This window comes from Pagrus major, chromosome 15 (genome assembly GCF_040436345.1).
Source record: "Pagrus major chromosome 15, Pma_NU_1.0".
Lineage (NCBI taxonomy): Eukaryota > Metazoa > Chordata > Actinopteri > Spariformes > Sparidae > Pagrus > Pagrus major.
The window spans coordinates 31,381,874-31,409,012 of NC_133229.1; the positions used below are offsets into that span (position 1 = coordinate 31,381,874).

The 27,139-nt window shown below is 44.1% G+C and overlaps 1 protein-coding gene across 3 annotated transcripts in view; it reads right to left on the reverse strand.

The window, feature by feature from the left end:
• psda (pleckstrin and Sec7 domain containing a) overlaps positions 1-25,614 on the reverse strand; it is a 53,477-nt gene extending 27,863 nt beyond the window's left edge. Inside the window, exons 1-7 of one of the 3 annotated variants that reach the window (XM_073481845.1) lie at positions 25,461-25,614; positions 23,605-23,652; positions 8,284-8,401; positions 6,333-6,607; positions 5,978-6,252; positions 5,522-5,759; positions 5,172-5,431 (exon numbers count right to left, since the gene is read on the reverse strand). In XM_073481845.1, coding sequence (XP_073337946.1) covers positions 5,172-5,431; positions 5,522-5,759; positions 5,978-6,249 — 770 coding nt within the window. In that variant the 5' untranslated portion in view covers positions 6,250-6,252; positions 6,333-6,607; positions 8,284-8,401; positions 23,605-23,652; positions 25,461-25,614. Of the gene's footprint in view, positions 1-5,171; positions 5,432-5,521; positions 5,760-5,977; positions 6,253-6,332; positions 6,608-8,283; positions 8,402-9,823; positions 12,436-20,734; positions 20,919-23,604; positions 23,653-25,460 lie in introns of those variants that run through there. The other 2 variants (XM_073481844.1, XM_073481843.1) reach the window with 2 other exon arrangements.
• Positions 25,615-27,139: the final 1,525 nt, after the last annotated feature.

The following is a 27,139-nucleotide window of genomic DNA, read 5'->3' on the forward strand; positions in this document are numbered from 1 at the left end:
ACATTCATCAGTTAGCTAAAGCTGTTTATGCTAACTGCCTGCAACACACAGTCTTCAAAATCTGCTGCTTTCAACATACGAGTCATTTTAAAAACACACGAGAGACCACGAAGGTTCCCGCAGGACTGACTGAACACAGCGAGCTGTCAGTCTGGTGTCAACATGACGGGACCATGACACTGAAAGTGCCTAAAACCAGCAGCCGTCTGATGTAAAGACATTTCCACGTGTTCTTGTAGAGATCTTGACTGACTCTCTGCTGTTTGAGACTAAAACACTGACGACTCTCTGAGCTTTAAACAAAGGTTTCCTGAGGTGAGCCGACACTCAGACGTGGAGTGAATAATAAGATGTCGACTCGTTGTTAAATACAGACTTTACAGCGTCTGTAATAACAGAGCAGCAAACCTCCAACACACAGTTTAACTGAACACACTGACTCAGCCTGAGAGCAGAACTGCTGCCGGTTCTGGTCGGTGGTTTGGTTAAACGTACGACACGAGAGGATGTGGAAGCAGAACTGATCAAGAAGAAGACCACCACAGAGAAACACGTCGTCCTGAGACCAGGAACTGAACTGTTGCTCCTCTCAGACGGACCAATCAGGTTCAAGGGTTACTACAAACCAGATCAACGACACTATTACACCAGTGGATCCACAGCAGGGTATTTCTCTGATCATCCAGATCACCAAATCCTCATCAGTTCATCCCGGAGTCGTGGCGGATACTTGCTCCAAATTTAAAAAAATTCCATCGAGGCGTTTTTGAAACGTCACGTTCAGAAGAATGTGACGGACGGATGGACGACCTGAACACAGCGTCTCCGTCCACGACGCAGAAAAATACATTCAATACATCCACAGTTCACTTTGCCAGTGAATCCTGGTCCCAGTCTGCATGTTAACTTCTGACAGTTACGTCCTCCTGATGTCCTCCACCCCCCCGAAGACTCAACACCATGTTAGTTTGAAGCTAACGCTAACCTGAAGCTAACTTTGATCGTTTTCAGTATTTGCAGTCACTTCTATTAGAAAGTCAACATGTTGAGCTGTTTGTTTTGTTCATGTTTTCTACGTTTCAGAAGCGAGAAATCAATCTAATATAAAAATGAATCAAAGTCAAAGAAGTTTAAACTGAACGTACGAGCCAACAGAAATAAAACAATGTGACTGAAAATCAAGAACCAAACATTTGGTTTTCTGATTAAGGGGATAAAAAGTCTTGTTGGATTTTGAATTCAAAGGAATCCTACAGGACCAGAGTCCAACAGGAGTTTCACAAACGTACCTGAATCCAAAAGGATTTTATTGTAACCAGCAGAACAAATCCTGACAGAACCAAACGTTCTTCTCAGAGGATTCCTGACGGACTTTTAGAAACTTCGGAAAAGTTGAGAATCCCGGCAGCCTTTTTGACTCAGGTGGTAACTAATCAACATCTACATGAGGGAGAGTCTGAGAAACAAATCTGTGTCCTCCTTTACAAAGCACCATTCAGGGTTCTGCCGTGGTTCTGACCTGCAGAACCTCCTGCTGGTCGTGTGACCTGCAGAACCAGGAGCTGACCCGTGACACGGCCTCTCTCTCTCTCTTTGTCTGAGTTAATCTCTGACATCACTTCACACGCTCCAGGAAGTTAAGCTGCTGTTGCCGCGGTTACCGCAGACACAGTCTGGCCAGGCGCCAGATTTGATTGGCCGCCCGACAGGAAGGAAGGAGCAGGTCCGAAAACAACAAACAGAGTCGTGTCGGAGTAACTAAGTACATTTACTCAAGTGCAGTTACAAAGTACAACTTTGACTTTACATTTACATTTATTTTATAACTTTAGTTCAGATAAACACTGCAGCAAGAGATGTGCTGCTGGTTCTGTCTGGGTTCTGTCTGTTCTGTCCGTGTTCTGTCTGGGTTCTGTCTGTTCTGTCTGTGTTCTGTCCGTGTTCTGTCTGTTCTGTCTGTTCTGTCCGTGTTCTGTCTGTTCTGTCTGTGTTCTGTCTGTTCTGTCTGTTCTGTCCGTGTTCTGTCTGTTCTGTCTGTTCTGTCCGTGTTCTGTCTGTTCTGTCCGTTCTGTCTGTTCTGTCCATGTTCTGTCTGTTCTGTCCGTGTTCTGTCTGTTCTGTCTGTTCTGTCTGTTCTGTCCATGTTCTGTCTGTTCTGTCCGTGTTCTGTCTGTTCTGTCTGTTCTGTCTGTGTTCTGTCTGTTCTGTCTGTTCTGTCCGTGTTCTGTCTGTTCTGTCTGTTCTGTCCGTGTTCTGTCTGTTCTGTCCGTGTTCTGTCTGTTCTGTCTGTTCTGTCTGTTCTGTCCGTGTTCTGTCTGTTCTGTCTGTTCTGTCCGTGTTCTGTCTGTTCTGTCTGTTCTGTCTGTTCTGTCCATGTTCTGTCTGTTCTGTCCGTGTTCTGTCTGTTCTGTCTGTTCTGTCCGTGTTCTGTCTGTTCTGTCTGTTCTGTCCGTGTTCTGTCCGTGTTCTGTCTGTTCTGTCTGTTCTGTCTGTTCTGTCCATGTTCTGTCTGTTCTGTCTGTTCTGTCTGTTCTGTCCGTGTTCTGTCTGTTCTGTCTGTTCTGTCTGTTCTGTCTGTTCTGTCCGTGTTCTGTCTGTTCTGTCTGTTCTGTCTGTTCTGTCCGTGTTCTGTCCGTGTTCTGTCTGTTCTGTCTGTTCTGTCTGTTCTGTCCATGTTCTGTCTGTTCTGTCTGTTCTGTCTGTTCTGTCCATGTTCTGTCTGTTCTGTCTGTTCTGTCTGTTCTGTCTGTTCTGTCCGTGTTCTGTCTGTTCTGTCTGTTCTGTCTGTTCTGTCCATGTTCTGTCTGTTCTGTCTGTTCTGTCTGTTCTGTCTGTGTTCTGTCTGTTCTGTCTGTTCTGTCCGTGTTCTGTCAGTTCTGTCTGTGTTCTGTCTGTTCTGTCTGTTCTGTCTGTTCTGTCCGTGTTCTGTCAGTTCTGTCTGTGTTCTGTCTGTTCTGTCTGTTCTGTCCGTGTTCTGTCTGTTCTGTCAGTTCTGTCTGTGTTCTGTCTGTTCTGTCTGTGTTCTGTCTGTTCTGTCTGTTCTGTCTGTTCTGTCTGTTCTGTCTGTTCTGTCCGTGTTCTGTCAGTTCTGTCTGTGTTCTGTCTGTTCTGTCTGTTCTGTCCGTGTTCTGTCTGTTCTGTCCGTGTTCTGTCTGTTCTGTCTGTTCTGTCTGTTCTGTCCGTGTTCTGTCTGTTCTGTCTGTTCTGTCCGTGTTCTGTCCGTGTTCTGTCTGTTCTGTCTGTTCTGTCTGTTCTGTCTGTTCTGTCCATGTTCTGTCTGTTCTGTCTGTGTTCTGTCTGTTCTGTCTGTTCTGTCTGTTCTGTCTGTTCTGTCCGTGTTCTGTCTGTTCTGTCTGTGTTCTGTCTGTTCTGTCTGTTCTGTCCGTGTTCTGTCAGTTCTGTCTGTGTTCTGTCTGTTCTGTCTGTTCTGTCTGTTCTGTCTGTTCTGTCCGTGTTCTGTCAGTTCTGTCTGTGTTCTGTCTGTTCTGTCTGTTCTGTCCGTGTTCTGTCTGTTCTGTCAGTTCTGTCTGTGTTCTGTCTGTTCTGTCTGTTCTGTCCGTGTTCTGTCTGTTCTGTCTGTTCTGTCTGTTCTGTCCGTGTTCTGTCCGTGTTCTGTCAGTTCTGTCTGTGTTCTGTCTGTTCTGTCTGTTCTGTCCGTGTTCTGTCTGTTCTGTCTGTTCTGTCTGTGTTCTGTCCGTGTTCTGTCCGGGTTCTGTCTGTTCTGTCTGTTCTGTCCGTGTTCTGTCTGTTCTGTCTGTTCTGTCCGTGTTCTGTCCGTGTTCTGTCCGTGTTCTGTCTGTTTGACTGATGGCATCACGTAGTTCCTCTCTCTCTTTGTTCACAGTGTTGTAGAGTTGTGTTGTGGGTTTGTTGGTTCCGCTGGTTGAATTTGAGGATTTGCTTCTTCATTTCTGACAGTAAATGAAAAGTCTTTGCGTTTTAGACAAAAGAAACAATCTGAACACGTCTTTTTTTACATGTTACTAATATGACTAACCTGGATTCATTTGTTAGGGTCCAGTCTGTGTGTTAATATATGGATCTGTGTATGTACTGTTAAAAAACATACATGTATTTATCTTTTATCTGTTGATTGACTCGATCAGTTTGTGTCTTCAGCAGCTAAAAACCTCAAAGTGTTAATTAAAGAGTTAAAGATTTAACACAAAGAACACATGAACATCAGACTGACTGAAACACGCAGCAGAGTTCAGATGGATTCGCTGTGAACTGACTGATGAGATCAACAGATGGATTGAGTTTATATGTGACTGCATATTTAACATAAAACACACATAATGAGAACCACACCCTCCTCGTCTCTGCAGCTCTGAGAGGAAACACAATGTGTTGTTGGAGTTTTCAGTTTTAACGGCCTGAACGAGCTCATTAACTTCTCCACACATAAACACGCTGACAGCCACAGAAACGACCAAATTACAGATAAAAATATCTGAAGAACGTTTCACAACACAGAAGAAAACTTGTTCTCTCGTTCCATCTGAATTAAACTCTGTGGTTTCACATGTTCAGCAGCTGAAAACATGAAAAAGTTCAATGAGCTTTGGTTTGTTCTGCACTGCTTACCTCACGAAGACTCAAAAACAAGGTCGCGCTCTTTAACCACCTACACAGGACTCTGTGTGTGTGTGTGTGCGTGTGTGTGCGTGTGTGTGTGTGCGTGTGTGTGTGTGCGTGTGTTCAGCTCAGCTACACGTCAGACACTCTATAATTAAACACATGTGTTGTCTGACAGCCGGGGCGTTCAGTCCAGTGAAATCCTCACACACACACACACACACACACACACACGCACGCACGCACACACACGCATGCACGCACACACACACACACACACACACAGCCTAGTAAACATGAACTGTAATGTCATGGTGGTGCTCTGGTGCCATCGTGTGGCTGATCAGTGTCACTGCAGCAGGTTTCAGTCTGATTGTTTGTATCTATAAAACATTTTAAATAAAGTTTTCACATACAGAGGGACACTTCACAGCCAGTATGGACGAGAGGAAGGACTACAGCCAACAAAGACTCTCCCATGTGTGATATACTTGGTCCTCCTAACCCTGATAAAGGCCACAAAGTGGACAACAGAACCCAGAGCAGTCACTTCCTGTCCTCGGTCTGCACCTGAACCTTCAGCTCTGACTCACCTGGAGTTGTTGTGGAGCGACGGTGCCGAGCTCGCCTTGCGGAAGCCATCTTTGAGGATGGACCGACGCCACGTCTCTTTCTCAGACTTGGATCGAACCGGAGGGCCACAGTCGTCTTTGGAGCCGCCGCGGAGCCCCGCCCCCGAGGCACTGAGGGTGATTTCGGAGCGAGATGTCTCCGAGGGGGCAGACGGGTCCGGATGGGCGAGCGGGGCAAAACTCAGCTCGATGATCTGCTTGGCGCTGTCGCAGATCTGACTCTGAACACACAAACACATGAGTGTGACCTCCTGCAGTCAGACAGGAAGCAGCTAGATAGCAGATATGGTTATTTTAAGCTCTGCCCTCACCTGGATCTCTGGGGTCAGTGTCGGCAGGTCAAAGGTGAACACTGACGTGGATCCAGATGTCAGTAGGTCCACGCTGTCCAGGCTGCTGTAGGAGGTGCCTTTGGCCCGGTGAGACTCCATGATGCTTTCAAAATGGCGGCTGAAGGAGTCGAGGTTGCTTTCGGAGGGTCGTCGGGGGCTGCCGATGGAGATGGGAGACTTGAGCCCACCATGACTGTTGGAGGACGCCTCCAACGGCCTGACAAGTCAACAAACATCAAACTTTAACTACAGATAAAACACAACTTCATCATGTCCTCAACAATCCTGACAGAGATTCATGTGCGACAGTAGGACAACATGTCGGCATTGAATTTGAATCAGTTGGTCACATGACCTGAAAGCAATTGATTAAAGATATTCATAAAGGCAGCGTCAACTTTGTATTAAGCCCTTTGAGTGTGTGTGACCTCTCACCCCTTCAGCAGCAGGCTGAACACCTCGTCCTCCTCCTTGGTGGCTTTCTGTCTCTGTTTGTCTCCCAGCATCCGCACACTAGCCCAGCTCACCACTCCTTCCTCCTCCTCATCCTCCTCCTCCTCCTCCTCCTCCTCTTCCTCCTCCTTCCCCCCACCTGTGCGGGGCTTTGGGGAGGCGTCAGCGGGGCTGAAGCTGGAGTTTCCCAGGACGCTGCGGTTACTCCCAAAGGCCGAGTCCGCCTCCTCGGCTGCCTCGGCCTCCGCCCGCATCACCTGCACAATAAAAACAATCATTATCACACATGAACATGAAGACACTCTGATTCCAGGTGAGATTAACTCCCTGAAATCACCTCGTCCAGGTCGGTCTCCCTGTAGCAGCGCAGCGGCACGGCGTCCAGGTCCGTCTCAGAGTATTTGATGGTCTGGCGGATGATGCCGGTCTTGGGGGTGGAGCCTCGGGGGTTAGAGGTCACCAGTTCCACCTCGATCTGCCGCACCTTGTGATGCGACAACTTTTGACCCTCGCTGTCCCGCCCCCTTCTCTGATTGGGCAGTTTAAGATAGAGGGAGGAGGGAGGGGTGGGGCTGGGCGAGCTGCTGGTCGGAGGTGTATCGGACGGAGCGTCTGCAGGAGAGAAGAAGAATTTTTATGTTGACAACTAAAGTCCGAAGTCATAAATGTCCAATTTTACAAACAAAACTGGGAGAAACATTGTGAAGATACATTTCTATGCAGATGATACAGTTTTATAAATACACAGTCGTTTCTTGTCTAAATCAAAATATAACTGACCTCTTTCCAGTCCTTCATATGCTGAAGTTATCATTTAGCAATTTATAGATTGCCTTAATATGCACAAAAAAATAATTTATAACCAGAAATCATACCCGTTGTGCATTAAAACTAAAACCAATTTATATCAACCAATATTTGTATCGGCAATGGTGTAAATGGCAAAAATGTTAAAGATATGTTAACAGATTTATTTTTCTCTGTGTTTGTTACAAAAGTCAGTCAACATTGTTTAATAACTAAATCTGAGAGACTTTTATCAAAATGGTCGTTTATGTTTCATTAAATTCTGCAAAAAAATGAACATCACCTTTAAAACGGTTAAAGGAGGTTAAAAGAAAAGTATTCTGCTTTATATTTCTTTTAACACTGAATGTAATTATTAAACTAACAGTGGAACTTTGATGAGTACTGATGTATTCAGTTATACGTAGGACTTGATTGATTTACAATCCGCTCATATATCTTTATCTGCTTATTTAATTCCCAAAACATAGACATCAGTCTTAAAAAGTTCAGCAGAGAGCAGGATAAAGTCTCCACTAAAGGTGGGTAACGTTACTCATTAGATAACATCAGCTTTATTAATTAGAACAAGTCTCTTCATACATATACAGAAGTCAGACATGATGCTAAATAAAGAACAGGAAGTGAGTAGTGGTGTGTAGTAATACTCGTGAGCAGAGCTGAACACTGTGAGACCTTTTCTCGCTGATGGTAAGCTTCGACTAATTGGCTTAGACGAAGCCGAAGCTACTTGTTTACATGGCTGAGTACAAGAGAAAAGACAGAATGGCCCTTTAACCCGCTGGAAGCTAAAAGTGACGTAAACAAAAACTACAGCCGAAAATAACACCGTCACCAGGGAAACTGCTGCTGTAATCACAGGGTGAGGGTGTGACACGGTTTGAGAATAAAACACTGCTGAGTTTTTAAAAGTAGCAGTTTTCTGTTCAGGATGTACTTAAGTTTTTATTCAGTCTAACCAGTGAGTCCCTGAACACCACCTGATTAACACTGTGAGAAAAATGTAGCTAAGAAGCCCTCAGAGGAGTTATCAGTCAAAATAAAATGTTATTTATTTCTATGATTTGGGACTTTGTTGCTGCTTAAGTTTTATTCCCCTTTAGCTCTGAACTATTTCTTTTTCTCTTTTTTGTTACAAAAATCTAAACATGATTAAAATAACAAGAATCATCGCCTCACAGTTGTTTGCCTCCTCACACAGGTCAAGATGCTGCTCCTAAACTGTGGTGTGAATAACAGCCAGCACATTTCTTTTACTTTTGGATATAGAACATCATCACTTCATCATTTTATCTCATTAGATATGTTTGTGTGTCATTTTGTTGCAATTATCATACAAATTGTTGAGTAATGGCCAAAAATGTGTTTTGTGAGGTCACAGTGAACTTTGACCTTTGATCACCAAATTCTGGTGGACGTTTGTGCCAAATTTGAAAGAATTCCTTCAAAGCGTTCTTGAGATGTCCCGGTCATAATATTACCTCCAGCACCTTTACTGCAGCGGCTCTCCTCGGCCTTCCCTCCGAACAGGAACTCCCACTTGGCCTGAGCGATCTTCTGCGATCTCGAGGACAGAGTCGCTGCTGAGCCGCTGTCCGACTGAATGAGGAGGAAAGAAAAATATATATATATTTTAGATCCATGTCAGGGCATCAGAAGGAGTTACACATGAACACATTGTTGACAGTGTTTTGTCCACTGTGTTACACAATCATAGAAAACTGTTTTAAAGTCAATTAGTGGACATGTTTGTTTGACCTCCTCTGAATCTCTGTAACAAACTTAACCTGAGTAATGCTTAAAGTAGAAAGAATGTTAAACATTGGGGACAATTGTGAAGCACACCTTCAGTTTTAAGGAGAATGAACATGTTATCTAACTTTTAAAAAGGTCTCTCCGCCCTACAGGACAGCAGGACTGAAAAGACACCTGAAAACAACACCATCAAACTTTGTTACAGCTGCTGTAAGCATCACTTTTGTATTAGAATTAGTTTTTCAAACAGTAACTCATGTCTCTTCTCCTCCTGCTCATGAAGTATAAGAGAAAAGACATTTTTTTGGTATCTCTGCCCATTTTATCCAATCAGGACAGAGAACTACATAAAGAGGCGGTCCTGTCTGAGAGCAGGATCCTCCTGGTGATTACTGCTCCACGTTCATGTGGTGACATACAGAGGAGGGACTGCTAACTTACAACAGACAGGACGTTAGATAAAACGACGATGACGCTTACAGCAGCTTTAAGGCATTTTAAAATGTTTCGTCCCATCGTTTCATAAGGGTAGAAACATGGTCCATGCAAGTACACAAACACAAATGACAACGCCTGGACATGAGTCCTGAGTGAACAGACTCAACGTCGCTCCTACGCACGGGTGGAGGTTACAAAAGTAGAGAGCTAATCCAAATAAACCATGTGTCTATAAAGGATTGTGTACCTACTGCACAGAAGGAAAAGGAGAGAGAGAGAGAGAGACAGACAGACTAGGTGACAAAATGCCATAAATATACCAAAGAAAACAGATGTTCAGCTCAGGCTTCGTCAAACTGGTCAGAACCCAAACAACATGGTGAACTTTCTTTGTTGTTTAATGTGCCAAAAGGTTCAACACTCAGACTGCAGCTCACACTTGTGTTGCGTTACAATTTTCAGGTGACACATTTCAAAATGTGACGAATCATCCGTCATTTCAAAAATGACAGATGATATCAATCTTGCGCAGCTTGAAGCATCAGCGTTGGGTATTTCCGTGGACCATGTTTCCTCTTTTAGTCATGCCAAAGCTTCATGGGAGGTGTAGTTGTTGGTTGTTCTTCATATTTTACTTATCAGATACACTGATGATTGAAACCCACCACAAGAATTAAAAGAATTTGGATTTCTGTTACATATTTATTGTTTTGGATTGAGTGGTAATGTGACAATATGTAATTACACGATGGAAACATACACACCATGTAAATTACTTCCTCATACACACATTAAACCAAACCCTGACCACCCTCCCGTCCGGCCGACCTGTATCCCTGAGCCGGCGTCTGCTGTGTCATGGCTGGACTGGCTCGAAGTTTCAGGCGACGGACTGTCATTTCGATCCAGCGGGGAACTATCTCCCATGCTGCCTGTTACCCCACTGGAGCTTTGAGAGGACGTCCCGGCAGCCCCGCTGTGATCCTGAACCTCCTCCCCCTGATCCTTGGACAGGCTGATAACTGGTGTCTGGTACCCCTGAACTGACATCTTCACTCCTTTTTCTACCCCGACCTCCCTGTGATACTCCTCTTTGCTTGGAGGGTAAACTCTAGACTGTCTGTAGTTTTCTTCACAGAGTTTGTCTCCATGGTGGACTGATCCAGTCTCCCTCCACTCCTGGTGCCTGGAGGCCAAGCTCACAGGCAGAGCCTCTGTGTTTTGGCTGGAGAGAAGCCTCTTAGAGAGTTCAGGGCTGTCTCTTGGTGATCTATCAAAGAGGTGATCATACTGTTTCAGCTCCATGCCAGGTGATTTGTGGTCTCCAGTGAACTGTGGTGGCTGGTAGCGGTGCAGGGATGACGTGTCCTTGGTGAGTGATGGACCATGTTGGTGCCGTGGGTCCAGGACTGGTGACTGAGAGGCAGCTGCACGATGCAACCTAGCGGGCAGGGCTTGGGACGCTGGTAAAGACAGGCCTTTCTGGGATAAAAGAGGCGAGACACGTCCTGGTCTGGTCTGAGGGATTGCTTTGTCTGTTTTGGATCTGTGGTTCTGCTTGTCAGCCTGTGAAGGCTCAGGGGAGCTTTGTCTGTGAAGAGTGGCATAAGGTTGTGATTCTCTCAGGAATGGCCCTCCTGTCTTTGGACTCTCTGACCTCAGTGACTCAGCTTGAGACGATGTTGGAGAGGGAGTTCGTCTGTCTGCAAAGATGCTGGACAGTTTGGCAGCCTCCACGGCCAACTTAGATGCCACTTCAGCATTTAAGGACGGGGAGACGCTTCTCCTTCCATTGGTCGGGCTGACGGTATCACTGGCTCTACTGCTGCAGCGTGACGATTTATAGTGAGTCTTGCTGGATAAGTTATCATTAGCACTGTAGTGTATACGGTCTGCAGCACTATGGCTGGTGTTGGTGATGTTAGCACTATAACTGCTATTAACACTGTGTTGGGGGTTCCCACTAGCTTGGTAGCCAGTCCTAGAGTGGTTGCTGGTGGGATAATGGTTTGCTGGGATCTCATGCTGGATGTCTGTGGGTCTCCCCGCAGGTAAAGGAGGATGAAATTTGCTGGATAACCTGGGGCTCTCATCCCCCACCCATGGCCTCTGGTAGCTCTGGGGCGGGACATGAGAATGAGGAGCTGAGGGTGGAGCCACTGAGTGGATGGGGTACCCAGAGTGGGCACATAGGTGGTCAGAGGCAGGACTTCTAGGTAGTCCATTCACTGAACCACGGCAGATTCCCTTATCTAGCCCAAGGAGCTGGGTCTTGGACGGCAGGGTGAGGTTGTTACGGGGTAGGACAGGTGACCCCGCCCAGGACCGGCAGCGAGGGTACTGGTAGTGCCGTGGCAGGGTCGGGCTGTAATTCTCTGGGCTGTGACCAGCAAATCTACGCCTGAGTTCTGGGGATCCAAACTCCTCCAAGGCCCTGTAGGTGGCATCCCTGGCCACTGCATCCACGGTAGCCCTCTGCATGTAAGGCGAGCCTCGTGGAGACTGATTCTGAGACGGGTAGGGGTGACTGTGGTAAGGATCGCCCTGCCCTGGCTGACCATTGTACCACACTGGGTCACTCAGCCTCTTCCGGAGATGGTTGGGCAGAGGCTGCCCCTCCATTCTGTTCAGAGAATGGTCCAACTCACTTTGGCACACTGAGGTACGGCGCCCCCCCATGCTGTGAACATTAGACTTCTCTATGTAGCCATAGGACACCACAGATGTCTTCCCCTCCTCACCCCCCACCTCTGGGACCTCATAGGACCAGCGTTTGTTGGTGGGTGTGGAGGGTACAGTCAGCCTCCCAGATGAAGTGGAAGATGGTGAGAAAAGCACTCTCCCCTGGTAGGGATCCATGTCAGAGGGGTGGGGGGGTCCCAGTGAGCCATGCTGGCCTGGACTGGTCGTTCCAGGTGCAAGGGCGTGGAGCAGCTGACCAAAACTGTCATACAACACATCCTGCCGCTGAACCTGGGTGGGAGACCCTGTTGCATCAGGGTTTGCAAGTTGAAAGCTGACTGTGTGCCTGGAGGAGGACTTTGGAGCAGATAAACTGTGGCCTCCAACCCCGGTTTGGTGCTGAGAGACTGGAGAAAGATCCGGACTGCGGTTGGGGCTGGAGCGGGTGGAGCTCCTCTGAGAGTGAGGGAGGACGTCTGGGCACAGGAGCATCAGGTGACCATTCCGATCTTCTGGCACCTTCCCTTCCTCCTCACCAACAGACCTCACCTCAACGTACAGGTGGAGGACTTTACCTGCCTGAGACATGTTGGCACCTTAGTCACCTAAATGTCTTCGTTTTTCTTTGCGCCTTTGCTATTTGTGCAAAGGATCCTTTGACCTCCAGGTACCCAATCAAGTACCAAACTGTTTGATGAGGGTCAGAGGTGGAACTGGACTACCAGGTGTGTCCTCCATCTTTTCATCATGTTTTCAACCTGCATCAGGAAGCAGAAACAGAGACAACGTTAGAATTATAGAGAAGTTAACATTAGTTTATCAATTACAGACGTTGACAAGGACACTTTCTTCAAGATCTCACAAGCCTCTTTACATGACACACAATCAAAGTCCAGGCACTCCTCACCTCTCAGGTCATTCAGTCACACATTCAAACACATACAGGTTTGTTTTGTGTGCTTTGTTGCAGGGGTTCAAGGAACTCTTAACGTTGAAAGAAGGTAGTCTGAATAAATGCTTCCAGATATCACTGGTAGTTATTGATATCAAAATGTAGTTGTCTCTGGAGCACTTGCAAAGTGACAACAATAAATGTCATTCTCATGTTCGTAGTGTAACTAAATGAGGTTTTCCACCCAACAAGCCTTAAAACTCGTGGACAATGATCCAGTTTGACCCTCAACACTTCATGTCCTCTGTGACCCTCCTATGTAGGTCAACTAGAGTCCTCTGACCAGAGACAAACAGCCATAATCAGAAACCAAAGACCTCTCACGTTTTATTTATCAGAGACAGAAGTCAAGTAAAACACTGCGTACTGCCACATCTGTAATGTTAAAGAAGAGTAAATGTGGGGAAAGCTGCTTGTTACATCAGTTTCAATTTGAAGAAAGTGTCAAGTAAAATGCCCTGTAACATGTTTCACAAATTACAAATTGGGAATATGACTTGGCTACAGCTCGAAAAAACATTTCAGTCAAACGATTTTTTTTTGCTTTAATCCATGACTTACTTATCGTTCATTTATCGTTATCGAGGTGAGTTGCTCAATATATCGTGATATTGATTTGAGGCCATATTGCCCAGCCCTACTTTAAGTTCTAGTGGACACTGAGAAGGATCTAGGAGTACTTTAAAATGCTCTAAGACGTTCTAATGATCACCGAGTATTTTCTATGTTTCCTAAAGGATGTTGTATGAGTCCTTTCATTGTCTTTGTGGAGAATCTGCTGGATATCGAACGTCTATATTTTTATGGCACCAGCCGATTTGCCTCAACACTATAGAGTATCAAAAAATGTTCCAACAGTGCTGGTGATTGGCTGTCCCGAGGCATGCAGGAAAAACAACAGGTTACGCCCAAAGACGGAGCTCACCACATGTATGTGTCATAAGAAAACTGTTATCAAAGAAAGTCTCATTCAGGAACCGTTATCGAAGTCAAGGTAAAGATACTGATATTTTTTAACGATACCCACCCAACCCAGTTCTACAGGTGCTTACAGAAGTTTTAGAGGTCTTTCAGGAGACTTAAGGTCCTTTCAGGGCTGAACACCTGTGAGAAACATTAAACAGTTCTCTCCTCCACCATCTTCAAAACACCAAGTAAGTGAAAATCTTTATAAGAAAGCTGTTCATCCCTCCTGTAAGATCTGCAGGCTTGGAGAATCTGTGGCTCACAAGCAGCACTGAGGTGAGATTCTTTCATTTGTCACCCGTCTGTAAATGAATCTGTAAATGTAAAAACCTTAAAAGAGGCTTTGTGTCCTCTGAAAAGGTCAGATGCCTCTGTAATTACATGTCCATTCATGTCTTCAGCCATCCTCCAACATGGCGGCATGAACGTGTGGCGAGCAGGCGCCAAGTCACACAGTTTGATTCGTCTATTAATAGAAGAGGAAAAGCAGCTTGGAGTTCAGGTGAGAACAGCCGTCGTACGAGCGTCTGATCTGCAGGTCAAACCAACAAAAACTCTCACATCCGACAGTTTAAGTCTTTTCTTCATTTTATAACTTGCTCAGTGAAATCTGACCTACCTTACACTTTCTGTTCATGGTTGCTTTGCTCTATTTCTGCTCTCTGCCGTCTGCTGTCTGTCTACAGTTTCCCTCAGAATCTCACTGCTCGTCTATTCCAGGTTTTACAGTAAAACTGCAGAAATCGTCCTCAGAAGGAGGTCAGCGGTTTAGATCATGAGGAGAGACTGAAGTCACATGAAAACACCACACACACACACACACACACACACACACACACACACACACACACACACACACACACACACGGGTGTTGAAGATAAAACAGAGCCTTGTCCTGAATGTGAAGTTTAGATGCTGATGGAGCTCAAAGTGTGAAACTATGAGGCGATTTATTCTCATTATAATGTTTCATTTGATCTTTTGTCAGTGCTGAAATACCTGCCGACAAAATTTACAGTTTACTTTCAACTGAAACTGTTGGACAGAAGGAACTCCTGATAATCTGGACCTGAGGTGTTCATCTTAAATAACACTACGCTCTTATTTTGAAATAAAGACAAAAAAAAAAAGTAGACAGAGTGCTGATCATGTGATTGAAGGTCTGTCAGCACGGGGACCACAGAGTCATGAGAGATGTTGGTTTGTGACTGGTTATCATTTTAATATTAAATTAAGTGTCATGTGTTTTGGCTCCATTACTCTGTTGTCAGTCAGAATATCAGTTTATGTCTGTTTGAGTTTCTCATTTAGTTTATTTTGTTGTATATTTTATGATGTATAAGTTTAGATAAATCTAAGTTGTGACATTTACTCCAACAGATCGTAAAGATTTATCAATAATGTGCATGTTATCATCTAAAATCATAAATATGTGTCAGACAATAATATCGTCTTTAGTGATATTTGGGAAGGACAATAATCTGCAGGTGTGGACTGAAGGAACCTGACGAATCTTCAACCAGCTTCACACCAACAAAACATACAGACGATCATTCAGACAAACTGCAGCGATGTAACAGGAGAACACAACCACGATTAACCAAAACTTAAATAACATATTAGAGCCTGGCAGATACTGGATGTCAGAGGAAGATGCCGATATTAGTAGAACTAAAATAAAATAAGTACCGAGGCAGGTTTAACAAAAGACTGTGAAAATAACACAACAGCAGCAAAAACATAACCGTCACTGGGAACTTCCCCGAACATCTTTTTCTGCTTTATATTCCGTTAAAAAAGAAAAGTTTCCTGTTGGGACGATACTGACACATCTGATATCAGTCGAGCTTTACAGAACAGTCTAGATGTTCCCTGACGTAGATGAGGAAATGTGCTGATGCTAACTGTCAGAACCTGAATGATGGTTCAGTTTCCTCGAGAAGAAGAAGAAGAAGCAGCAGCAGCGAGCCGTCTGACTGAGCCGACCCTGTAAAGAGTCTCTCAGAGTTGATTGAATTTAGCTGCTCACACATCAGCCCTCATCCCCGTCACGCTAAACTTAATCTGATGACCTTCAAAAAGGAGCAGGATGTGATCCTGTGATCCAGTGAGTCTGTTTCACTGAAACTCATCTAGTAAACAGGAATATAATGAAGTCAAAGTGAAGAGCTCAATGTTCTGTTGATAACTGAGGAATTAAAACCATCAACCTGCAGCGACCACGACACCGGAGTCCTCAGACCTCAGAGTCATTACACTCTTTAATCCATTTTCTTTAGGGGAGTCAGTGAGACGGTGTTCTGATTGGTTATCAGCATCGTTCAGTTCAGAGAAAACATCACAAACTCCAGCCAGCCGGTGGATCGAAGAGTTAACTCAAAGTGAAGTCATATTTGATCAGGCTGATCAGATTCTGTGACGACGACGAGTGAAACAATCTAGATTCTGCATCAAAAATCAATCAAAATCAGCTTCTGATGTCATCATTGAAATCAAAACAATATAAAGCTTAATGTTAGCCTTCAGCTAGCTCAGCGTCGGCCTGCAGCTAGCTCAGCGTCAGCCTGCAGCTAGCTCAGCGTCAGCCTGCAGCTAGCTCAGCGTCAGCCTGCAGCTAGCTCAGCGTCGGCCTTCAGCTAGCTCAGCGTCGGCCTGCAGCTAGCTCAGAGTCGGCCTGCAGCTAGCTCAGCGTCGGCCTGCAGCTAGCTCAGCGTCGGCCTGCAGCTAGCTCAGCGTCGGCCTGCAGCTAGCTCAGCGTCGGCCTGAAGCTAGCTCAGAGTCGGCCTGCAGCTAGCTCAGAGTCAGCCTGCAGCTAGCTCAGCGTCGGCCTGCAGCTAGCTCAGCGTCGGCCTGCAGCTAGCTCAGAGTCAGCCTGCAGCTAGCTCAGCGTCAGCCTTCAGCTAGCTCAGCGTCAGCCTTCAGCTAGCTCAGAGTCAGCCTGCAGCTAGCTCAGCGTCGGCCTGAAGCTAGCTCAGAGTCGGCCTGCAGCTAGCTCAGAGTCAGCCTGCAGCTAGCTCAGAGTCAGCCTGCAGCTAGCTCAGAGTCAGCCTGCAGCTAGTTCAGCGTCAGCCTGCAGCGTCACTTCCAGACTCTTCTCCTGTGTGATGAAGGCGATCAGCTGACTGGTACCAGAGGAAACTCTGTCAGACATGTTGGTTTGTATTCTCAGTCAGAGATCCTTTATTGATTTGTTTGTGAAGAGGGTTCACTCTGGACAGATATGAGAAACTGAAATTTTTAACAAACTGGATTTCTCTCTCTTGTAGTTCTGACAGCTGGTTGTTGATTTTTGGTGAATATTATTTGAACTTGTCAAAAAGCCTCCAGGAGAAAGTCGAGCTGTTGCTGTAAAATACTGCTATCTTTGTAAAGAAGAGTGTGTCAGGACATAAAACCAATGATCTGCTGATCTTTACTGATGATTTGGAGAATTGTGAAACATCTCCTGACTGTTACAGAGTCATGTGACCTGAGAGATAATGCTGATTGTACCCTTTCATATTAAAGACAAAAGCCAGAATATTTTCCAAACCTGCTGCACATCATCATCATCATCATCATCATCATCATCATCATCATCATCATCAGGGGCACTAAATTCTGCATCACCAGTTTAATGTAAGTATACAGCTGCAGCTGATGCAGTGTCTGGCTGCAGTTCTGGCGTGTCTGGAGAGAAATGTGTTGTTTACTTCATGAAATCATTTTTCTCTCAGTGTGTGACAGAAAGTGGAAAACATCTGTTTACATCTGTAAAACATTAAAGCAAACAGGAAACATTCTGAGATTAAAGATCAGTCACTTCCTGTTTACACCAACAACAACACTGAAGAGTCAGAGAAACACGCTGCTCGCTCTTCTTCACCTGTTTCACTTTAAACTGATCTGAAGCAGCCTGATCTGGGCTGTCAGAGGGGACTCTGGGATATGTAGGACATCAGTAACCAGGGCAGAGAGAGGAAGAGTAGTAACTGAGAAAACTAAAACATCTATAAACTGCGACCAATCAGAGAGTCAAGTCACAAACAGCTGAGACGCATCAGGACAGATTCATGTGGAGACGACGTCGACCTACTTCACAACACATGAAACTACAGACTACACTTTAACCTTTCACACACTCCACCTTAACACTGCTGCTCTCTGATTGGATGTTTGATGTGTTTAGCCTCAGATATTGTTGATCAGACTGTTTTAATGTTTTAATGTTTGTCTTCATGAGCAGATTTTGGACATTTTCTGTCTGGTTTGATTATAAAAACTGTTTCTAGTATCTTTATATTATTCCTGGATGTCCTCTGTTAACAAAAATGACTTGTTTGTAATATTTTCCATTTTCAGATTGTTTTGTTTGTCTTCAGTTGTTTGTACGACTTTATTCTCCCCACGAGGAGCCTAACAGATCAATATTACATGGAAGAAGGAAAAATATAGTTTTCCTACAAAAAGTGATGCTTTGCTTTTATTTTTGCTTCTTCCTATTCTGAGTTATTGAACATTTAAAGGAGCTCTCTGTAGAATTTTAATATTTACAATATTAATGAGGTAATAATACAAACTGTTTCCATCAGTGAATAAACAAGCTGCTCTCAGAGGAAAATAAGGTCCAGAACACTGTCTGAAGATAGAAGGGTGGCAGGGTCCGCCACATATAAACAAAGTAAAACAGTATAAATTGTATAAATTTGTCAGTTTGTTGATTCAGATTATTCATCATGAAAACAAAGAGAGTTTGTTTATTTAGTTTGTTTAGGCAGAACAAAAATCATCCAATGAGGATCTTTCTCTGCTCATTAACATTTCTTCACCGAAACTACAGACTGCTCCTTTAATCTACAGGCTGCTCCTTTAACCTACAGACTGCTCCTTTAAACTACAGACTGCTCCTTTAATCTACAGACTGCTCCTTTAAACTACAGACTGCTCCTTTAACCTACAGACTGCTCCTTTAAACTACAGACTGCTCCTTTAATCTACAGACTGCTCCTTTAAACTACAGACTGCTCCTTTAATCTACAGGCTGCTCCTTTAATCTACAGACTGCTCCTTTAATCTACAGGCTGCTCCTTTAATCTACAGGCTGCTCCTTTAATCTACAGACTGCTCCTTTAATCTACAGGCTGCTCCTTTAAACTACAGACTGCTCCTTTAAACTACAGACTGCTCCTTTAAACTACAGACTGCTCCTTTAAACTACAGACCGCTCCTTTAAACTACAGGCTGCTCCTTTAAACTACAGACTGCTCCTTTAATCTACAGACTGCTCCTTTACCTTCTAAACGATCAGTGATCAGACGTATTGATTGATTGAGGAGGGAAGCTGCTCGCCTGTTAACTCACCCGATGGATCAGATCTTTGTGGTCGAAGCTTCACGGTCTAAAGTTTAAACTCTGAACTGTTGCATTGTGGGAAACCAGACTCCATTAACAAACCCACTGATTTTAACCTGTGAGCAGGTTTCTTTACATAACTGTTCCCACTATAGATTCATCTGTTTATCATTGTATCAATTAATCAATTCATTGTTTAGGTTATAAAATATCAGTAAATAGAACTGATGGAATGTAACTAAGTACTTTTACTCAAGTACAATTTTGAGTATTTCCATTTTCTGTTACTTTATACTTCAAAGAGACAAATGTTTTTTTACTCCACTACATGTATTTGATACGTTTAGTTACTAGTTACATCAGATCCTTTAAGACTTTTACTCGAGTACTCTTCATATGTGCGACTTTATGAATGAACCGTGATATTAATCTGTGAGCAGGTTTGTTTCCACTATAAATTTATCGGTTTATATTTTTTTAATATCAGTAAGTAGAAAGATAAAAACTATGAGTTCTCCTGTCTGTCGGCCCAAACTACAAAGAAGAGCAGCAAAAACCCTCCAGGTGTCTTTACAGCAGCTGTTTGACTTGATCCTCACCTGACTGTATATCATCAGGAGGAGATGATGGCTGAGCCTGACTTTATATCATCAGGAGGAGATGATGGCTGAGCCTGACTTTATATCATCAGGAGGAGATGATGGCTGAGCCTGACTTTATATCATCAGGAGGAGATGATGGCTGAGCCTGACTTTATATCATCAGGAGGAGATGATGACTGAGCCTGACTTTATATCATCAGGAGGAGATGATGGCTGAGCCTGACTTTATATCATCAGGAGGAGACGATGGCTGAGCCTGACTTTATATCATCAGGAGGAGATGATGACTGAGCCTGACTTTATATCATCAGGAGGAGATGATGACTGAGCCTGACTTTATATCATCAGGAGGAGATGATGGCTGAGCCTGACTTTATATCATCAGGAGGAGATGATGACTGAGCCTGACTTTATATCATCAGGAGGAGATGATGGCTGAGCCTGACTTTATATCATCAGGAGGAGATGATGGCTGAGCCTGACTGTATATCATCAGGAGGAGATGATGGCTGAGCCTGACTTTATATCATCAGGAGGAGATGATGGCTGAGCCTGACTTTATATCAACAGGAGGAGATGATGGCTGAGCCTGACTTTATATCATCAGGAGGAGATGATGACTGAGCCTGACTTTATATCATCAGGAGGAGATGATGGCTGAGCCTGACTTTATATCATCAGGAGGAGATGATGGCTGAGCCTGACTTTATATCATCAGGAGGAGATGATGGCTGAGTTTTACATATTTGGCTGAACTGCTCCTTTAAAGTCCTGATCCGTTAATCAGCTGATGTTTCAGTCTGAGTGAAACTTGTCTTATCTCATGTTGAACTCTGCTCTCAGTTTACAGACACGTCACTAAAAGACGAACCACTGAGCCACCTGTCAACTAAACTGTCTTCAAGTCGTCACAGAGAAAATATGAAGAACATCCTGAAGTCACTCTGCAGGTGTGTGGTGTGTGTGTGTGTGTGTGTGTGTGTCAGACTGATAAGCACACAGTTAGCCCTACTTTTCCTGGACTCTGCTAATAGGATTCCCACAACACCCCCCCACCCTCCTCCCCCCCCTCCCAGCATGCACTGCTCAATCCACCAGCACGCACACACACACACACACACACACACACACACACACACACACACACACACACACACAACCACACGTATGCAGACACGTGCCGACACACACAGCTGTAACCTTACCTGTGTGTCCTCCTGCTGTCCTCGCCGCTGCAGCGACGTCTCCTGAGTTGCCGTGGAAACCTCCTCTGCCTCGCTCGTCCCGTCCCTCTCTCTCTCTCTGTGTTATGGAGTAACCTCGTTCGCTCGTCCTCTCTCTCTCCCTGAACACTTGTTGTCTGCAGCAGAGCCGGCTCATCGTGGATTTACAGACTCCACTCAGCTTCTCCTCCTCCGGCTCCTCCTCTTCCTCCTCCTCACCCCTCCTCTTCCTCCTCCTCACCCCTCCCCCATCTCCTCCTCCTCCACTTCCGATCTCAATCAATCAGCTGACGTCCCCGCCCCTTCTTCTAGGCAGCCTGCCAGCCAATCACATCCTCTGCTGCCTGCAGACCTGCCTCCGTCAGCCAATGATGAGCCGCTCTGACAGATGGCAGCACACACACACACACACACAGCTGATTAGTGTGTGTGTGTGTGTGTGTGTGTGTGTGTGTGTGTGTGTGTGTGTGTGTGTGTGTGTGTGTGTGTGTGTGTGAGGGTGGGGTCAGAGGTTCAGACCTGTCCAGTACCAGGACACTGGACCTGTTGTAAAGAACAACACAGAGTTAGAGACAGACTGAGTTAAAACAATAAAACACAGTGAACTCTGTTGAACACGCCCCCAACAGTGATGTCAAAACAGTGATGTCACAACAGTGATGTCACAACAGTGATGTCACAATACACTGACAGATGAGTGTGTGTGGTTTCTTCACAGTTACTGGTAACTGTGTAGTTTAGAGAAGAAATCCAAAGTCAGAACTTTAATATTTACAACCTGGTATATAAGGTGGCAGGGTCCGCCACATATAAACAAAGTATAACAGTATAAACTGTGTTGTCCTTTAAGGTCAGCTTGTTTATTAGTCAGTGAAGAACTTTCTCTTCTCATTAACATGTCTATTTATCTATTTTTAATAATATTCTGCTGTTTTCTGATAATCAGATCAATAATCTCTGTAATCAGTTAATAATCAGCTGATCATTTCTTTAATTTACGTCCAGGACATTTCAGACGACTTCCTGTTTGACTTCTGTGAGCTGAAGGACATTTTTAATCATCACTGTGTTTTCTGCTGGTTTGGACATTAAATCACTCTCAGAAACAAATCAGGACAAACTGAAGAACTGTGGGAACATCATGAGGAACCTGCAGCACCGGACCGGACCGGACCGGACCGGACCAGGACCCGACCCAACTGAGCACAAAACTCATTAGTTCCCATGGCAACAACTCAATTAAAACGGGTGTGTGATCTGTAGGACTGTAGTGAACATGGAGCAGGATTATATTCCTCATTCTTCTGACGTTTCTTTCAGATAAATGTGTAAACGTCAGCTGATGATCGACACTTATTAAACACACGCACTTCATTGATTGTAAATATGTAAATAGTTTTTTTAATGTAAAAAAGTTTGCAAAAATGTGTGAATTAAAAAATGTATCAATACATCAAATTAAATCTTACTTTTTAAAGTGTCTTTAAAAGTAAGATTTAATTTGACCTCAGTGACAGACGACACTTCTGGATGTTCCACTGTGGGATATTAAAGAAATTTAAAATATGTAACTTACATTTGCAGACCTGTAAACTAAAGCTTCTGTATTTTAACCATAAACTCGGTAATAAGATCTGAACGTGTTCTTACCAGCTTCTCTGCAGCGTCTTCTGTGTCCTGTTTCTTCTTCTCTTTCAGAAAATAGTGACGCTGGTTGTTTCTCTGGATGAGTTCACCGCCTCATCTGTTGCTCAGCTACCGTACGACGATGTAAATCCTCTGGTTTGTCCTCCAGATCATGTTTGTTATTTGTTCCAGGTGTAGAAAATAACCAAATTCACTTCATTTGTAGGAATTCGTCATCAGATCAGTTTTCTCTGTTTACTCTCAGACTGTGAATCAAAAGTCAGTGTTTCTGGCGTCCTGAGGCCTCTGAGCTCAAACCTCCTGACTGCTTTCATATTTTCAGCTCAGATCATTAGTTTCCTCCATTTTGTGTTAATGAAGACAGTTAGAGCAAACACAGCAGAGTGTGGAGCATCAAGCAGGGACATCATTCAGACCGATTTAAATTTATATCGTTATGTATTACTGACATTATCACCGATAACATTTTATTCTGACTTCGACCTCGTGCTGCTTCTCTCTGTGCTGTTTGCTGTTTGTTCCCTTCAGCTGCTGTGATCGGTTCATCTCACCAACAGGGATCAATACAGGAACATCTGATCTTCTCATATCAGTTATCAGCCGACAGAAATCCATATTGTTCATCCAACACGTTACATTCATGTCTTCATGTTAAATGCAAATCTTTGGATGATTATTTCTGAACGTTACAAATATTCAGACTGTGAACATCTGCATGTTTTTAACACTGTGTGTGTGTGTGTGTGTCTGTGTGTGTGTCTGTGTGTGTGTCTGTGTGTGTCAGTGTGTCTGTGTGTGTGTGTGTCTGTGTGTGTCTGTGTGTGTGTGTGCGTGTGTGTGTGTGTGTGTGTCTGTGTGTGTGTGTGTGTGTGTGTGTGTGTCTGTGTGTCTGTGTGTGTGTGTGTGTGTGTGTGTCTGTGTCTGTGTGTGTGTGTCTGTGTCTGTGTGTGTGTGTGTGTGTGTGTCTGTGTGTCTGTTTGTGTGTCTGTGTGTGTGTGTGTGTGTGTGTGTCTGTGTGTGTGTGTGTCTGTGTGTCTGTGTGTCTGTGTGTCTGTGTGTGTGTGTGTGTGTGTGTCTGTGTGTGTGTGTGTCTGTGTGTCTGTGTGTGTGTGTGTCTGTGTGTGTGTGTGTGTGTGTGTGTGTGTGTGTGTGTGTGTGTGTGTGTGTGTGTCTGTGTGTGTGTCTGTGTGTGTGTGGTGCAGTACCTCAGTTACTGGAGGCGGAGTCAAACAGGACCTCTGCCAACAGGAAGTCTGAGAGGAGAGAGGAAGATCAGATCAAATTAAAGAAACACAAACTGTCTGCTCCTCCTCCTTCTCCTTCTCCTCCTTCTTCTTCTTCTTCTCCTTCTCCTCCTTCTTCTCCTTCTCCTCCTCCTTCTCAGTAAACATCATGTTCAGATTCAAACAGTCCAGCAGCATGAGTCTTCCTGAATGAATGAACACTTTTATTTCATTTTTTTCATTTTGGCTTCTGCCCAAACAAAACAAAACATTTAAACATTTTTGAGTCACTAAGATTAAATTTAAACATCAGGAAACTTAAAGTCAGAACTCAGTACTCAGTGTTTTTGTTTGCGTGCTGTCGGAATAATCATGAGAACGATTTTCAGACGGGAGGATTCACGTGAACGTCCTCTGGAGTCAGAACAACAACTCACAAAGTCGTAGAAAATGTTGGTACACGAGCCGACGAGTTGACGTCACAGGAAGCTGAAACATGGAGGACGACAGTAAACGTTGTGTCGATGATGAGAAACTTTGACTGAAGTCACGTAGTTTAACGTCTTTGCACCGTTTCCTTCGCTCTGACACAGAAAGTGTTGAGACGCACCAACACACTGCTGCTTTGTTTCTGTACGTCTGAAACAGCAGACTGATCCTTTAACATCTCAGTGATTCTGCAACAAACTTCGGTTCAGTGACTCAAACTCATCTTCGTTTGTTTGGTTCGACCAGCGTCCGGACCCAAAAGATTTAAAGTTTAAAATGATATAAAACTAAAACACTTTGTAGATTTTGCCTGATAAATTATTTAAATATATAATTGATGACCAATATTTAAAAACTGTAGCATAAAATTAAAAAAACGGTAATTTGATGACATCACTTTAGCCCTGATAATATATCCTGAGCATTTTAAAGACCAACTGATAAAATACTGAGCAGAAAAACATCAATATATCGATTAATTCAACAAATAATGAGGCCAGTTCTTACAGGCTGTTGTGCTCCGACACAATGTGATCTGTTATCATGTGGAGCACACAGATGTGAGCACTTCAAACCAAACGGCATGAACATGTGAGTACAAGCAGCAGCAGGGATGCTGTGACCGGATCACTGTCGACCTCCCTGGTCCTGGTCCTGGTCCTGGTCCTGGTCCTGGTCCTGATCCTGGTCCTGGTCCTGGTCCTGATCCTGGTCCTGGTCCTGACTGATGGACACGGAGGACTCGGTTCATTTCAGGCCGTTTCATCATTTATCTTCACAGTTTGACCCACAAAACTAAATTACACACATTAAACACGCGCACACGCTGCTCTTCGACAAAAACACCCGTTTCTGACGCTTTTTCAAGCTCCGACACCCGCTGTGCTCCGGACTCGCTTCACGCCTGAACTCCTTTCAAAAATGTGTCAGTTTAACGCTCCTCTCGGTTTTTCTCCACAATAAACAGCTTCTAATATGAACCTCAAAGCCTTTTATGAATCATACAGCAATACTTTTCAGTACGGCGTGTATATAATCTACCAAGAAGCTCTGCCTTCGCTCAAATGTCGACTTTTCCAAGAGACTCGCTCTGCTGCTGGCACCGCTCGGCAGGGTGGACCGTGGTGTTGAGAAGACAATCGCTACCAGATGGAGGCTGTGAAAGTGGAGCTTTTACCCAAAGAAACGACAGTCTGCTGGGATCATGTGTGAGCCGAATTCACCAAGAGGTGCTGGTAGACCGACAAAGACCATCAGCTGCGTTCAGCTGTTTGTATACTTCAGGCAATATCAAAAGAAATGTTAAAATGAGATGATTGTCAAAGGAGATTCGCATGTCTGTCACTTACCGCCAGGAGAAGATGTAGTCGGGCTCGCAGCTTTCTAGCGACCCGTGCAGAACCGCAGCAGCACCGACGTGGACTCTGAGTCACCCGGCGGGTCCATTTGACGGTAACAGCGTCGGTACCGACCGCGGAGCAGGCAGATGTTACGGGTAACTGACAGAGTAACGGCTAGCTAAGTTACGTTACATGCCGGCAGAGGGTAAAGTGCAGCCGAGCTCAGCCTCTTCTTCTTCTCTTCTTCTTCGCTTCTGCGTCTCTTCTTCGTCTCTTTCCGTCTCTTCCGGAGCGTTTTCTTGTCTCCAGGCGGCCGCTTGACATTAGTTTACCTTCTCCACGGTGACTTCGACTTCCGCATCGTCCGGGTGACGTAACGGCAACGTAAGGAGACGTCAGACCGGACCAACCGGAAGACTCACAAACACAACAGAGAGGCGTGTAGAGACACGCACGCACGCACGCACACACACACACACACACACACACACACACAGGGTTGATAAAAGGTGTGTCTCTGAAACCTGACAACATTTCTCTTTACTGTTGTGACACCACACTGTGTGTATATAAAGATACATAAATAACATTATAGTTGTGTGAATGTTGAGTATTTGAAGGATGAAGTCGTAATATTCTGGCAGAACAATGAATCAGATGTTTCATCACATCTCAAAGAATCACAACTTTATATTACAACATTTCTCTGGATGAAAGTAAACCAACGTGTAGTGAACATTCATTATTATTTAACATTATTTTGTGAGACTTGACTCGAAAAATTATAACTTTACTAATAAAATATCACAATCGAATCCTGAAATATGAAAACTTTTTCCTAAGACGTCTTCATAATATTACACTGCTTTACTGCAGTTTGCAGCTGAATATGACACTTTGCCTTGAAATAATAATTATATCTTATAATTAATTACAGTTTATAGTGATATTACATATTTCTTATTACAACACTGACCTTAAAATACGATTTGTTGAATGTTTAAAATGAATTTTAAATTAAGATTATTTTGTGAGAATGTGTCTAAATAATAATAATAATAGTTTGTACAGCACTTATCAAAACCAGTGTTACAAAGTGCTTCACAATAAACACAAAAACACAATAATAAAACAATTAAACAATATAAAATGTAAAAAACAAAACTATTACTAAATGGATGATTAAAAGTTCAAAGTTCAAAGTTCAAAGTCGACTTTATTGTCAAAACTGCAATATGTACAAGACATACAGAGAATTGAAATTGTGTTTCCCTCTGTCCAGACAGAAATAAGAAATATAAGAATATAAAATAAAATAGAAATATAGATCTAAAAATAAAAATAAAAATAAAATATGTACAGCTAAGAGACATTCGGGAATATAAAGTCCGGAGATATAAATAGTGTGGAATAGGTATGTCAGTATTGGGATTGGATATAAATATAGATATAAATATGACAGTATAAAATGGTCTAAACTGGTCTATGACAATGAAATTGTAAACATTCTTACACAGTGCAAATAGATTTTAAAGTGTTTTTGAGTTGTAAAAGTGGCTGGTGCCATGGGGGGGGGGGGGGGGTCAACAATGTCCATAGTTAGTGGGGGCAGCGGGCGGAGAAGGAGAAGGGAGGGAGTTCAGCATCCTGATGGCCTGATGAATGAAACTGTCTCTCAGTCTGCTGGT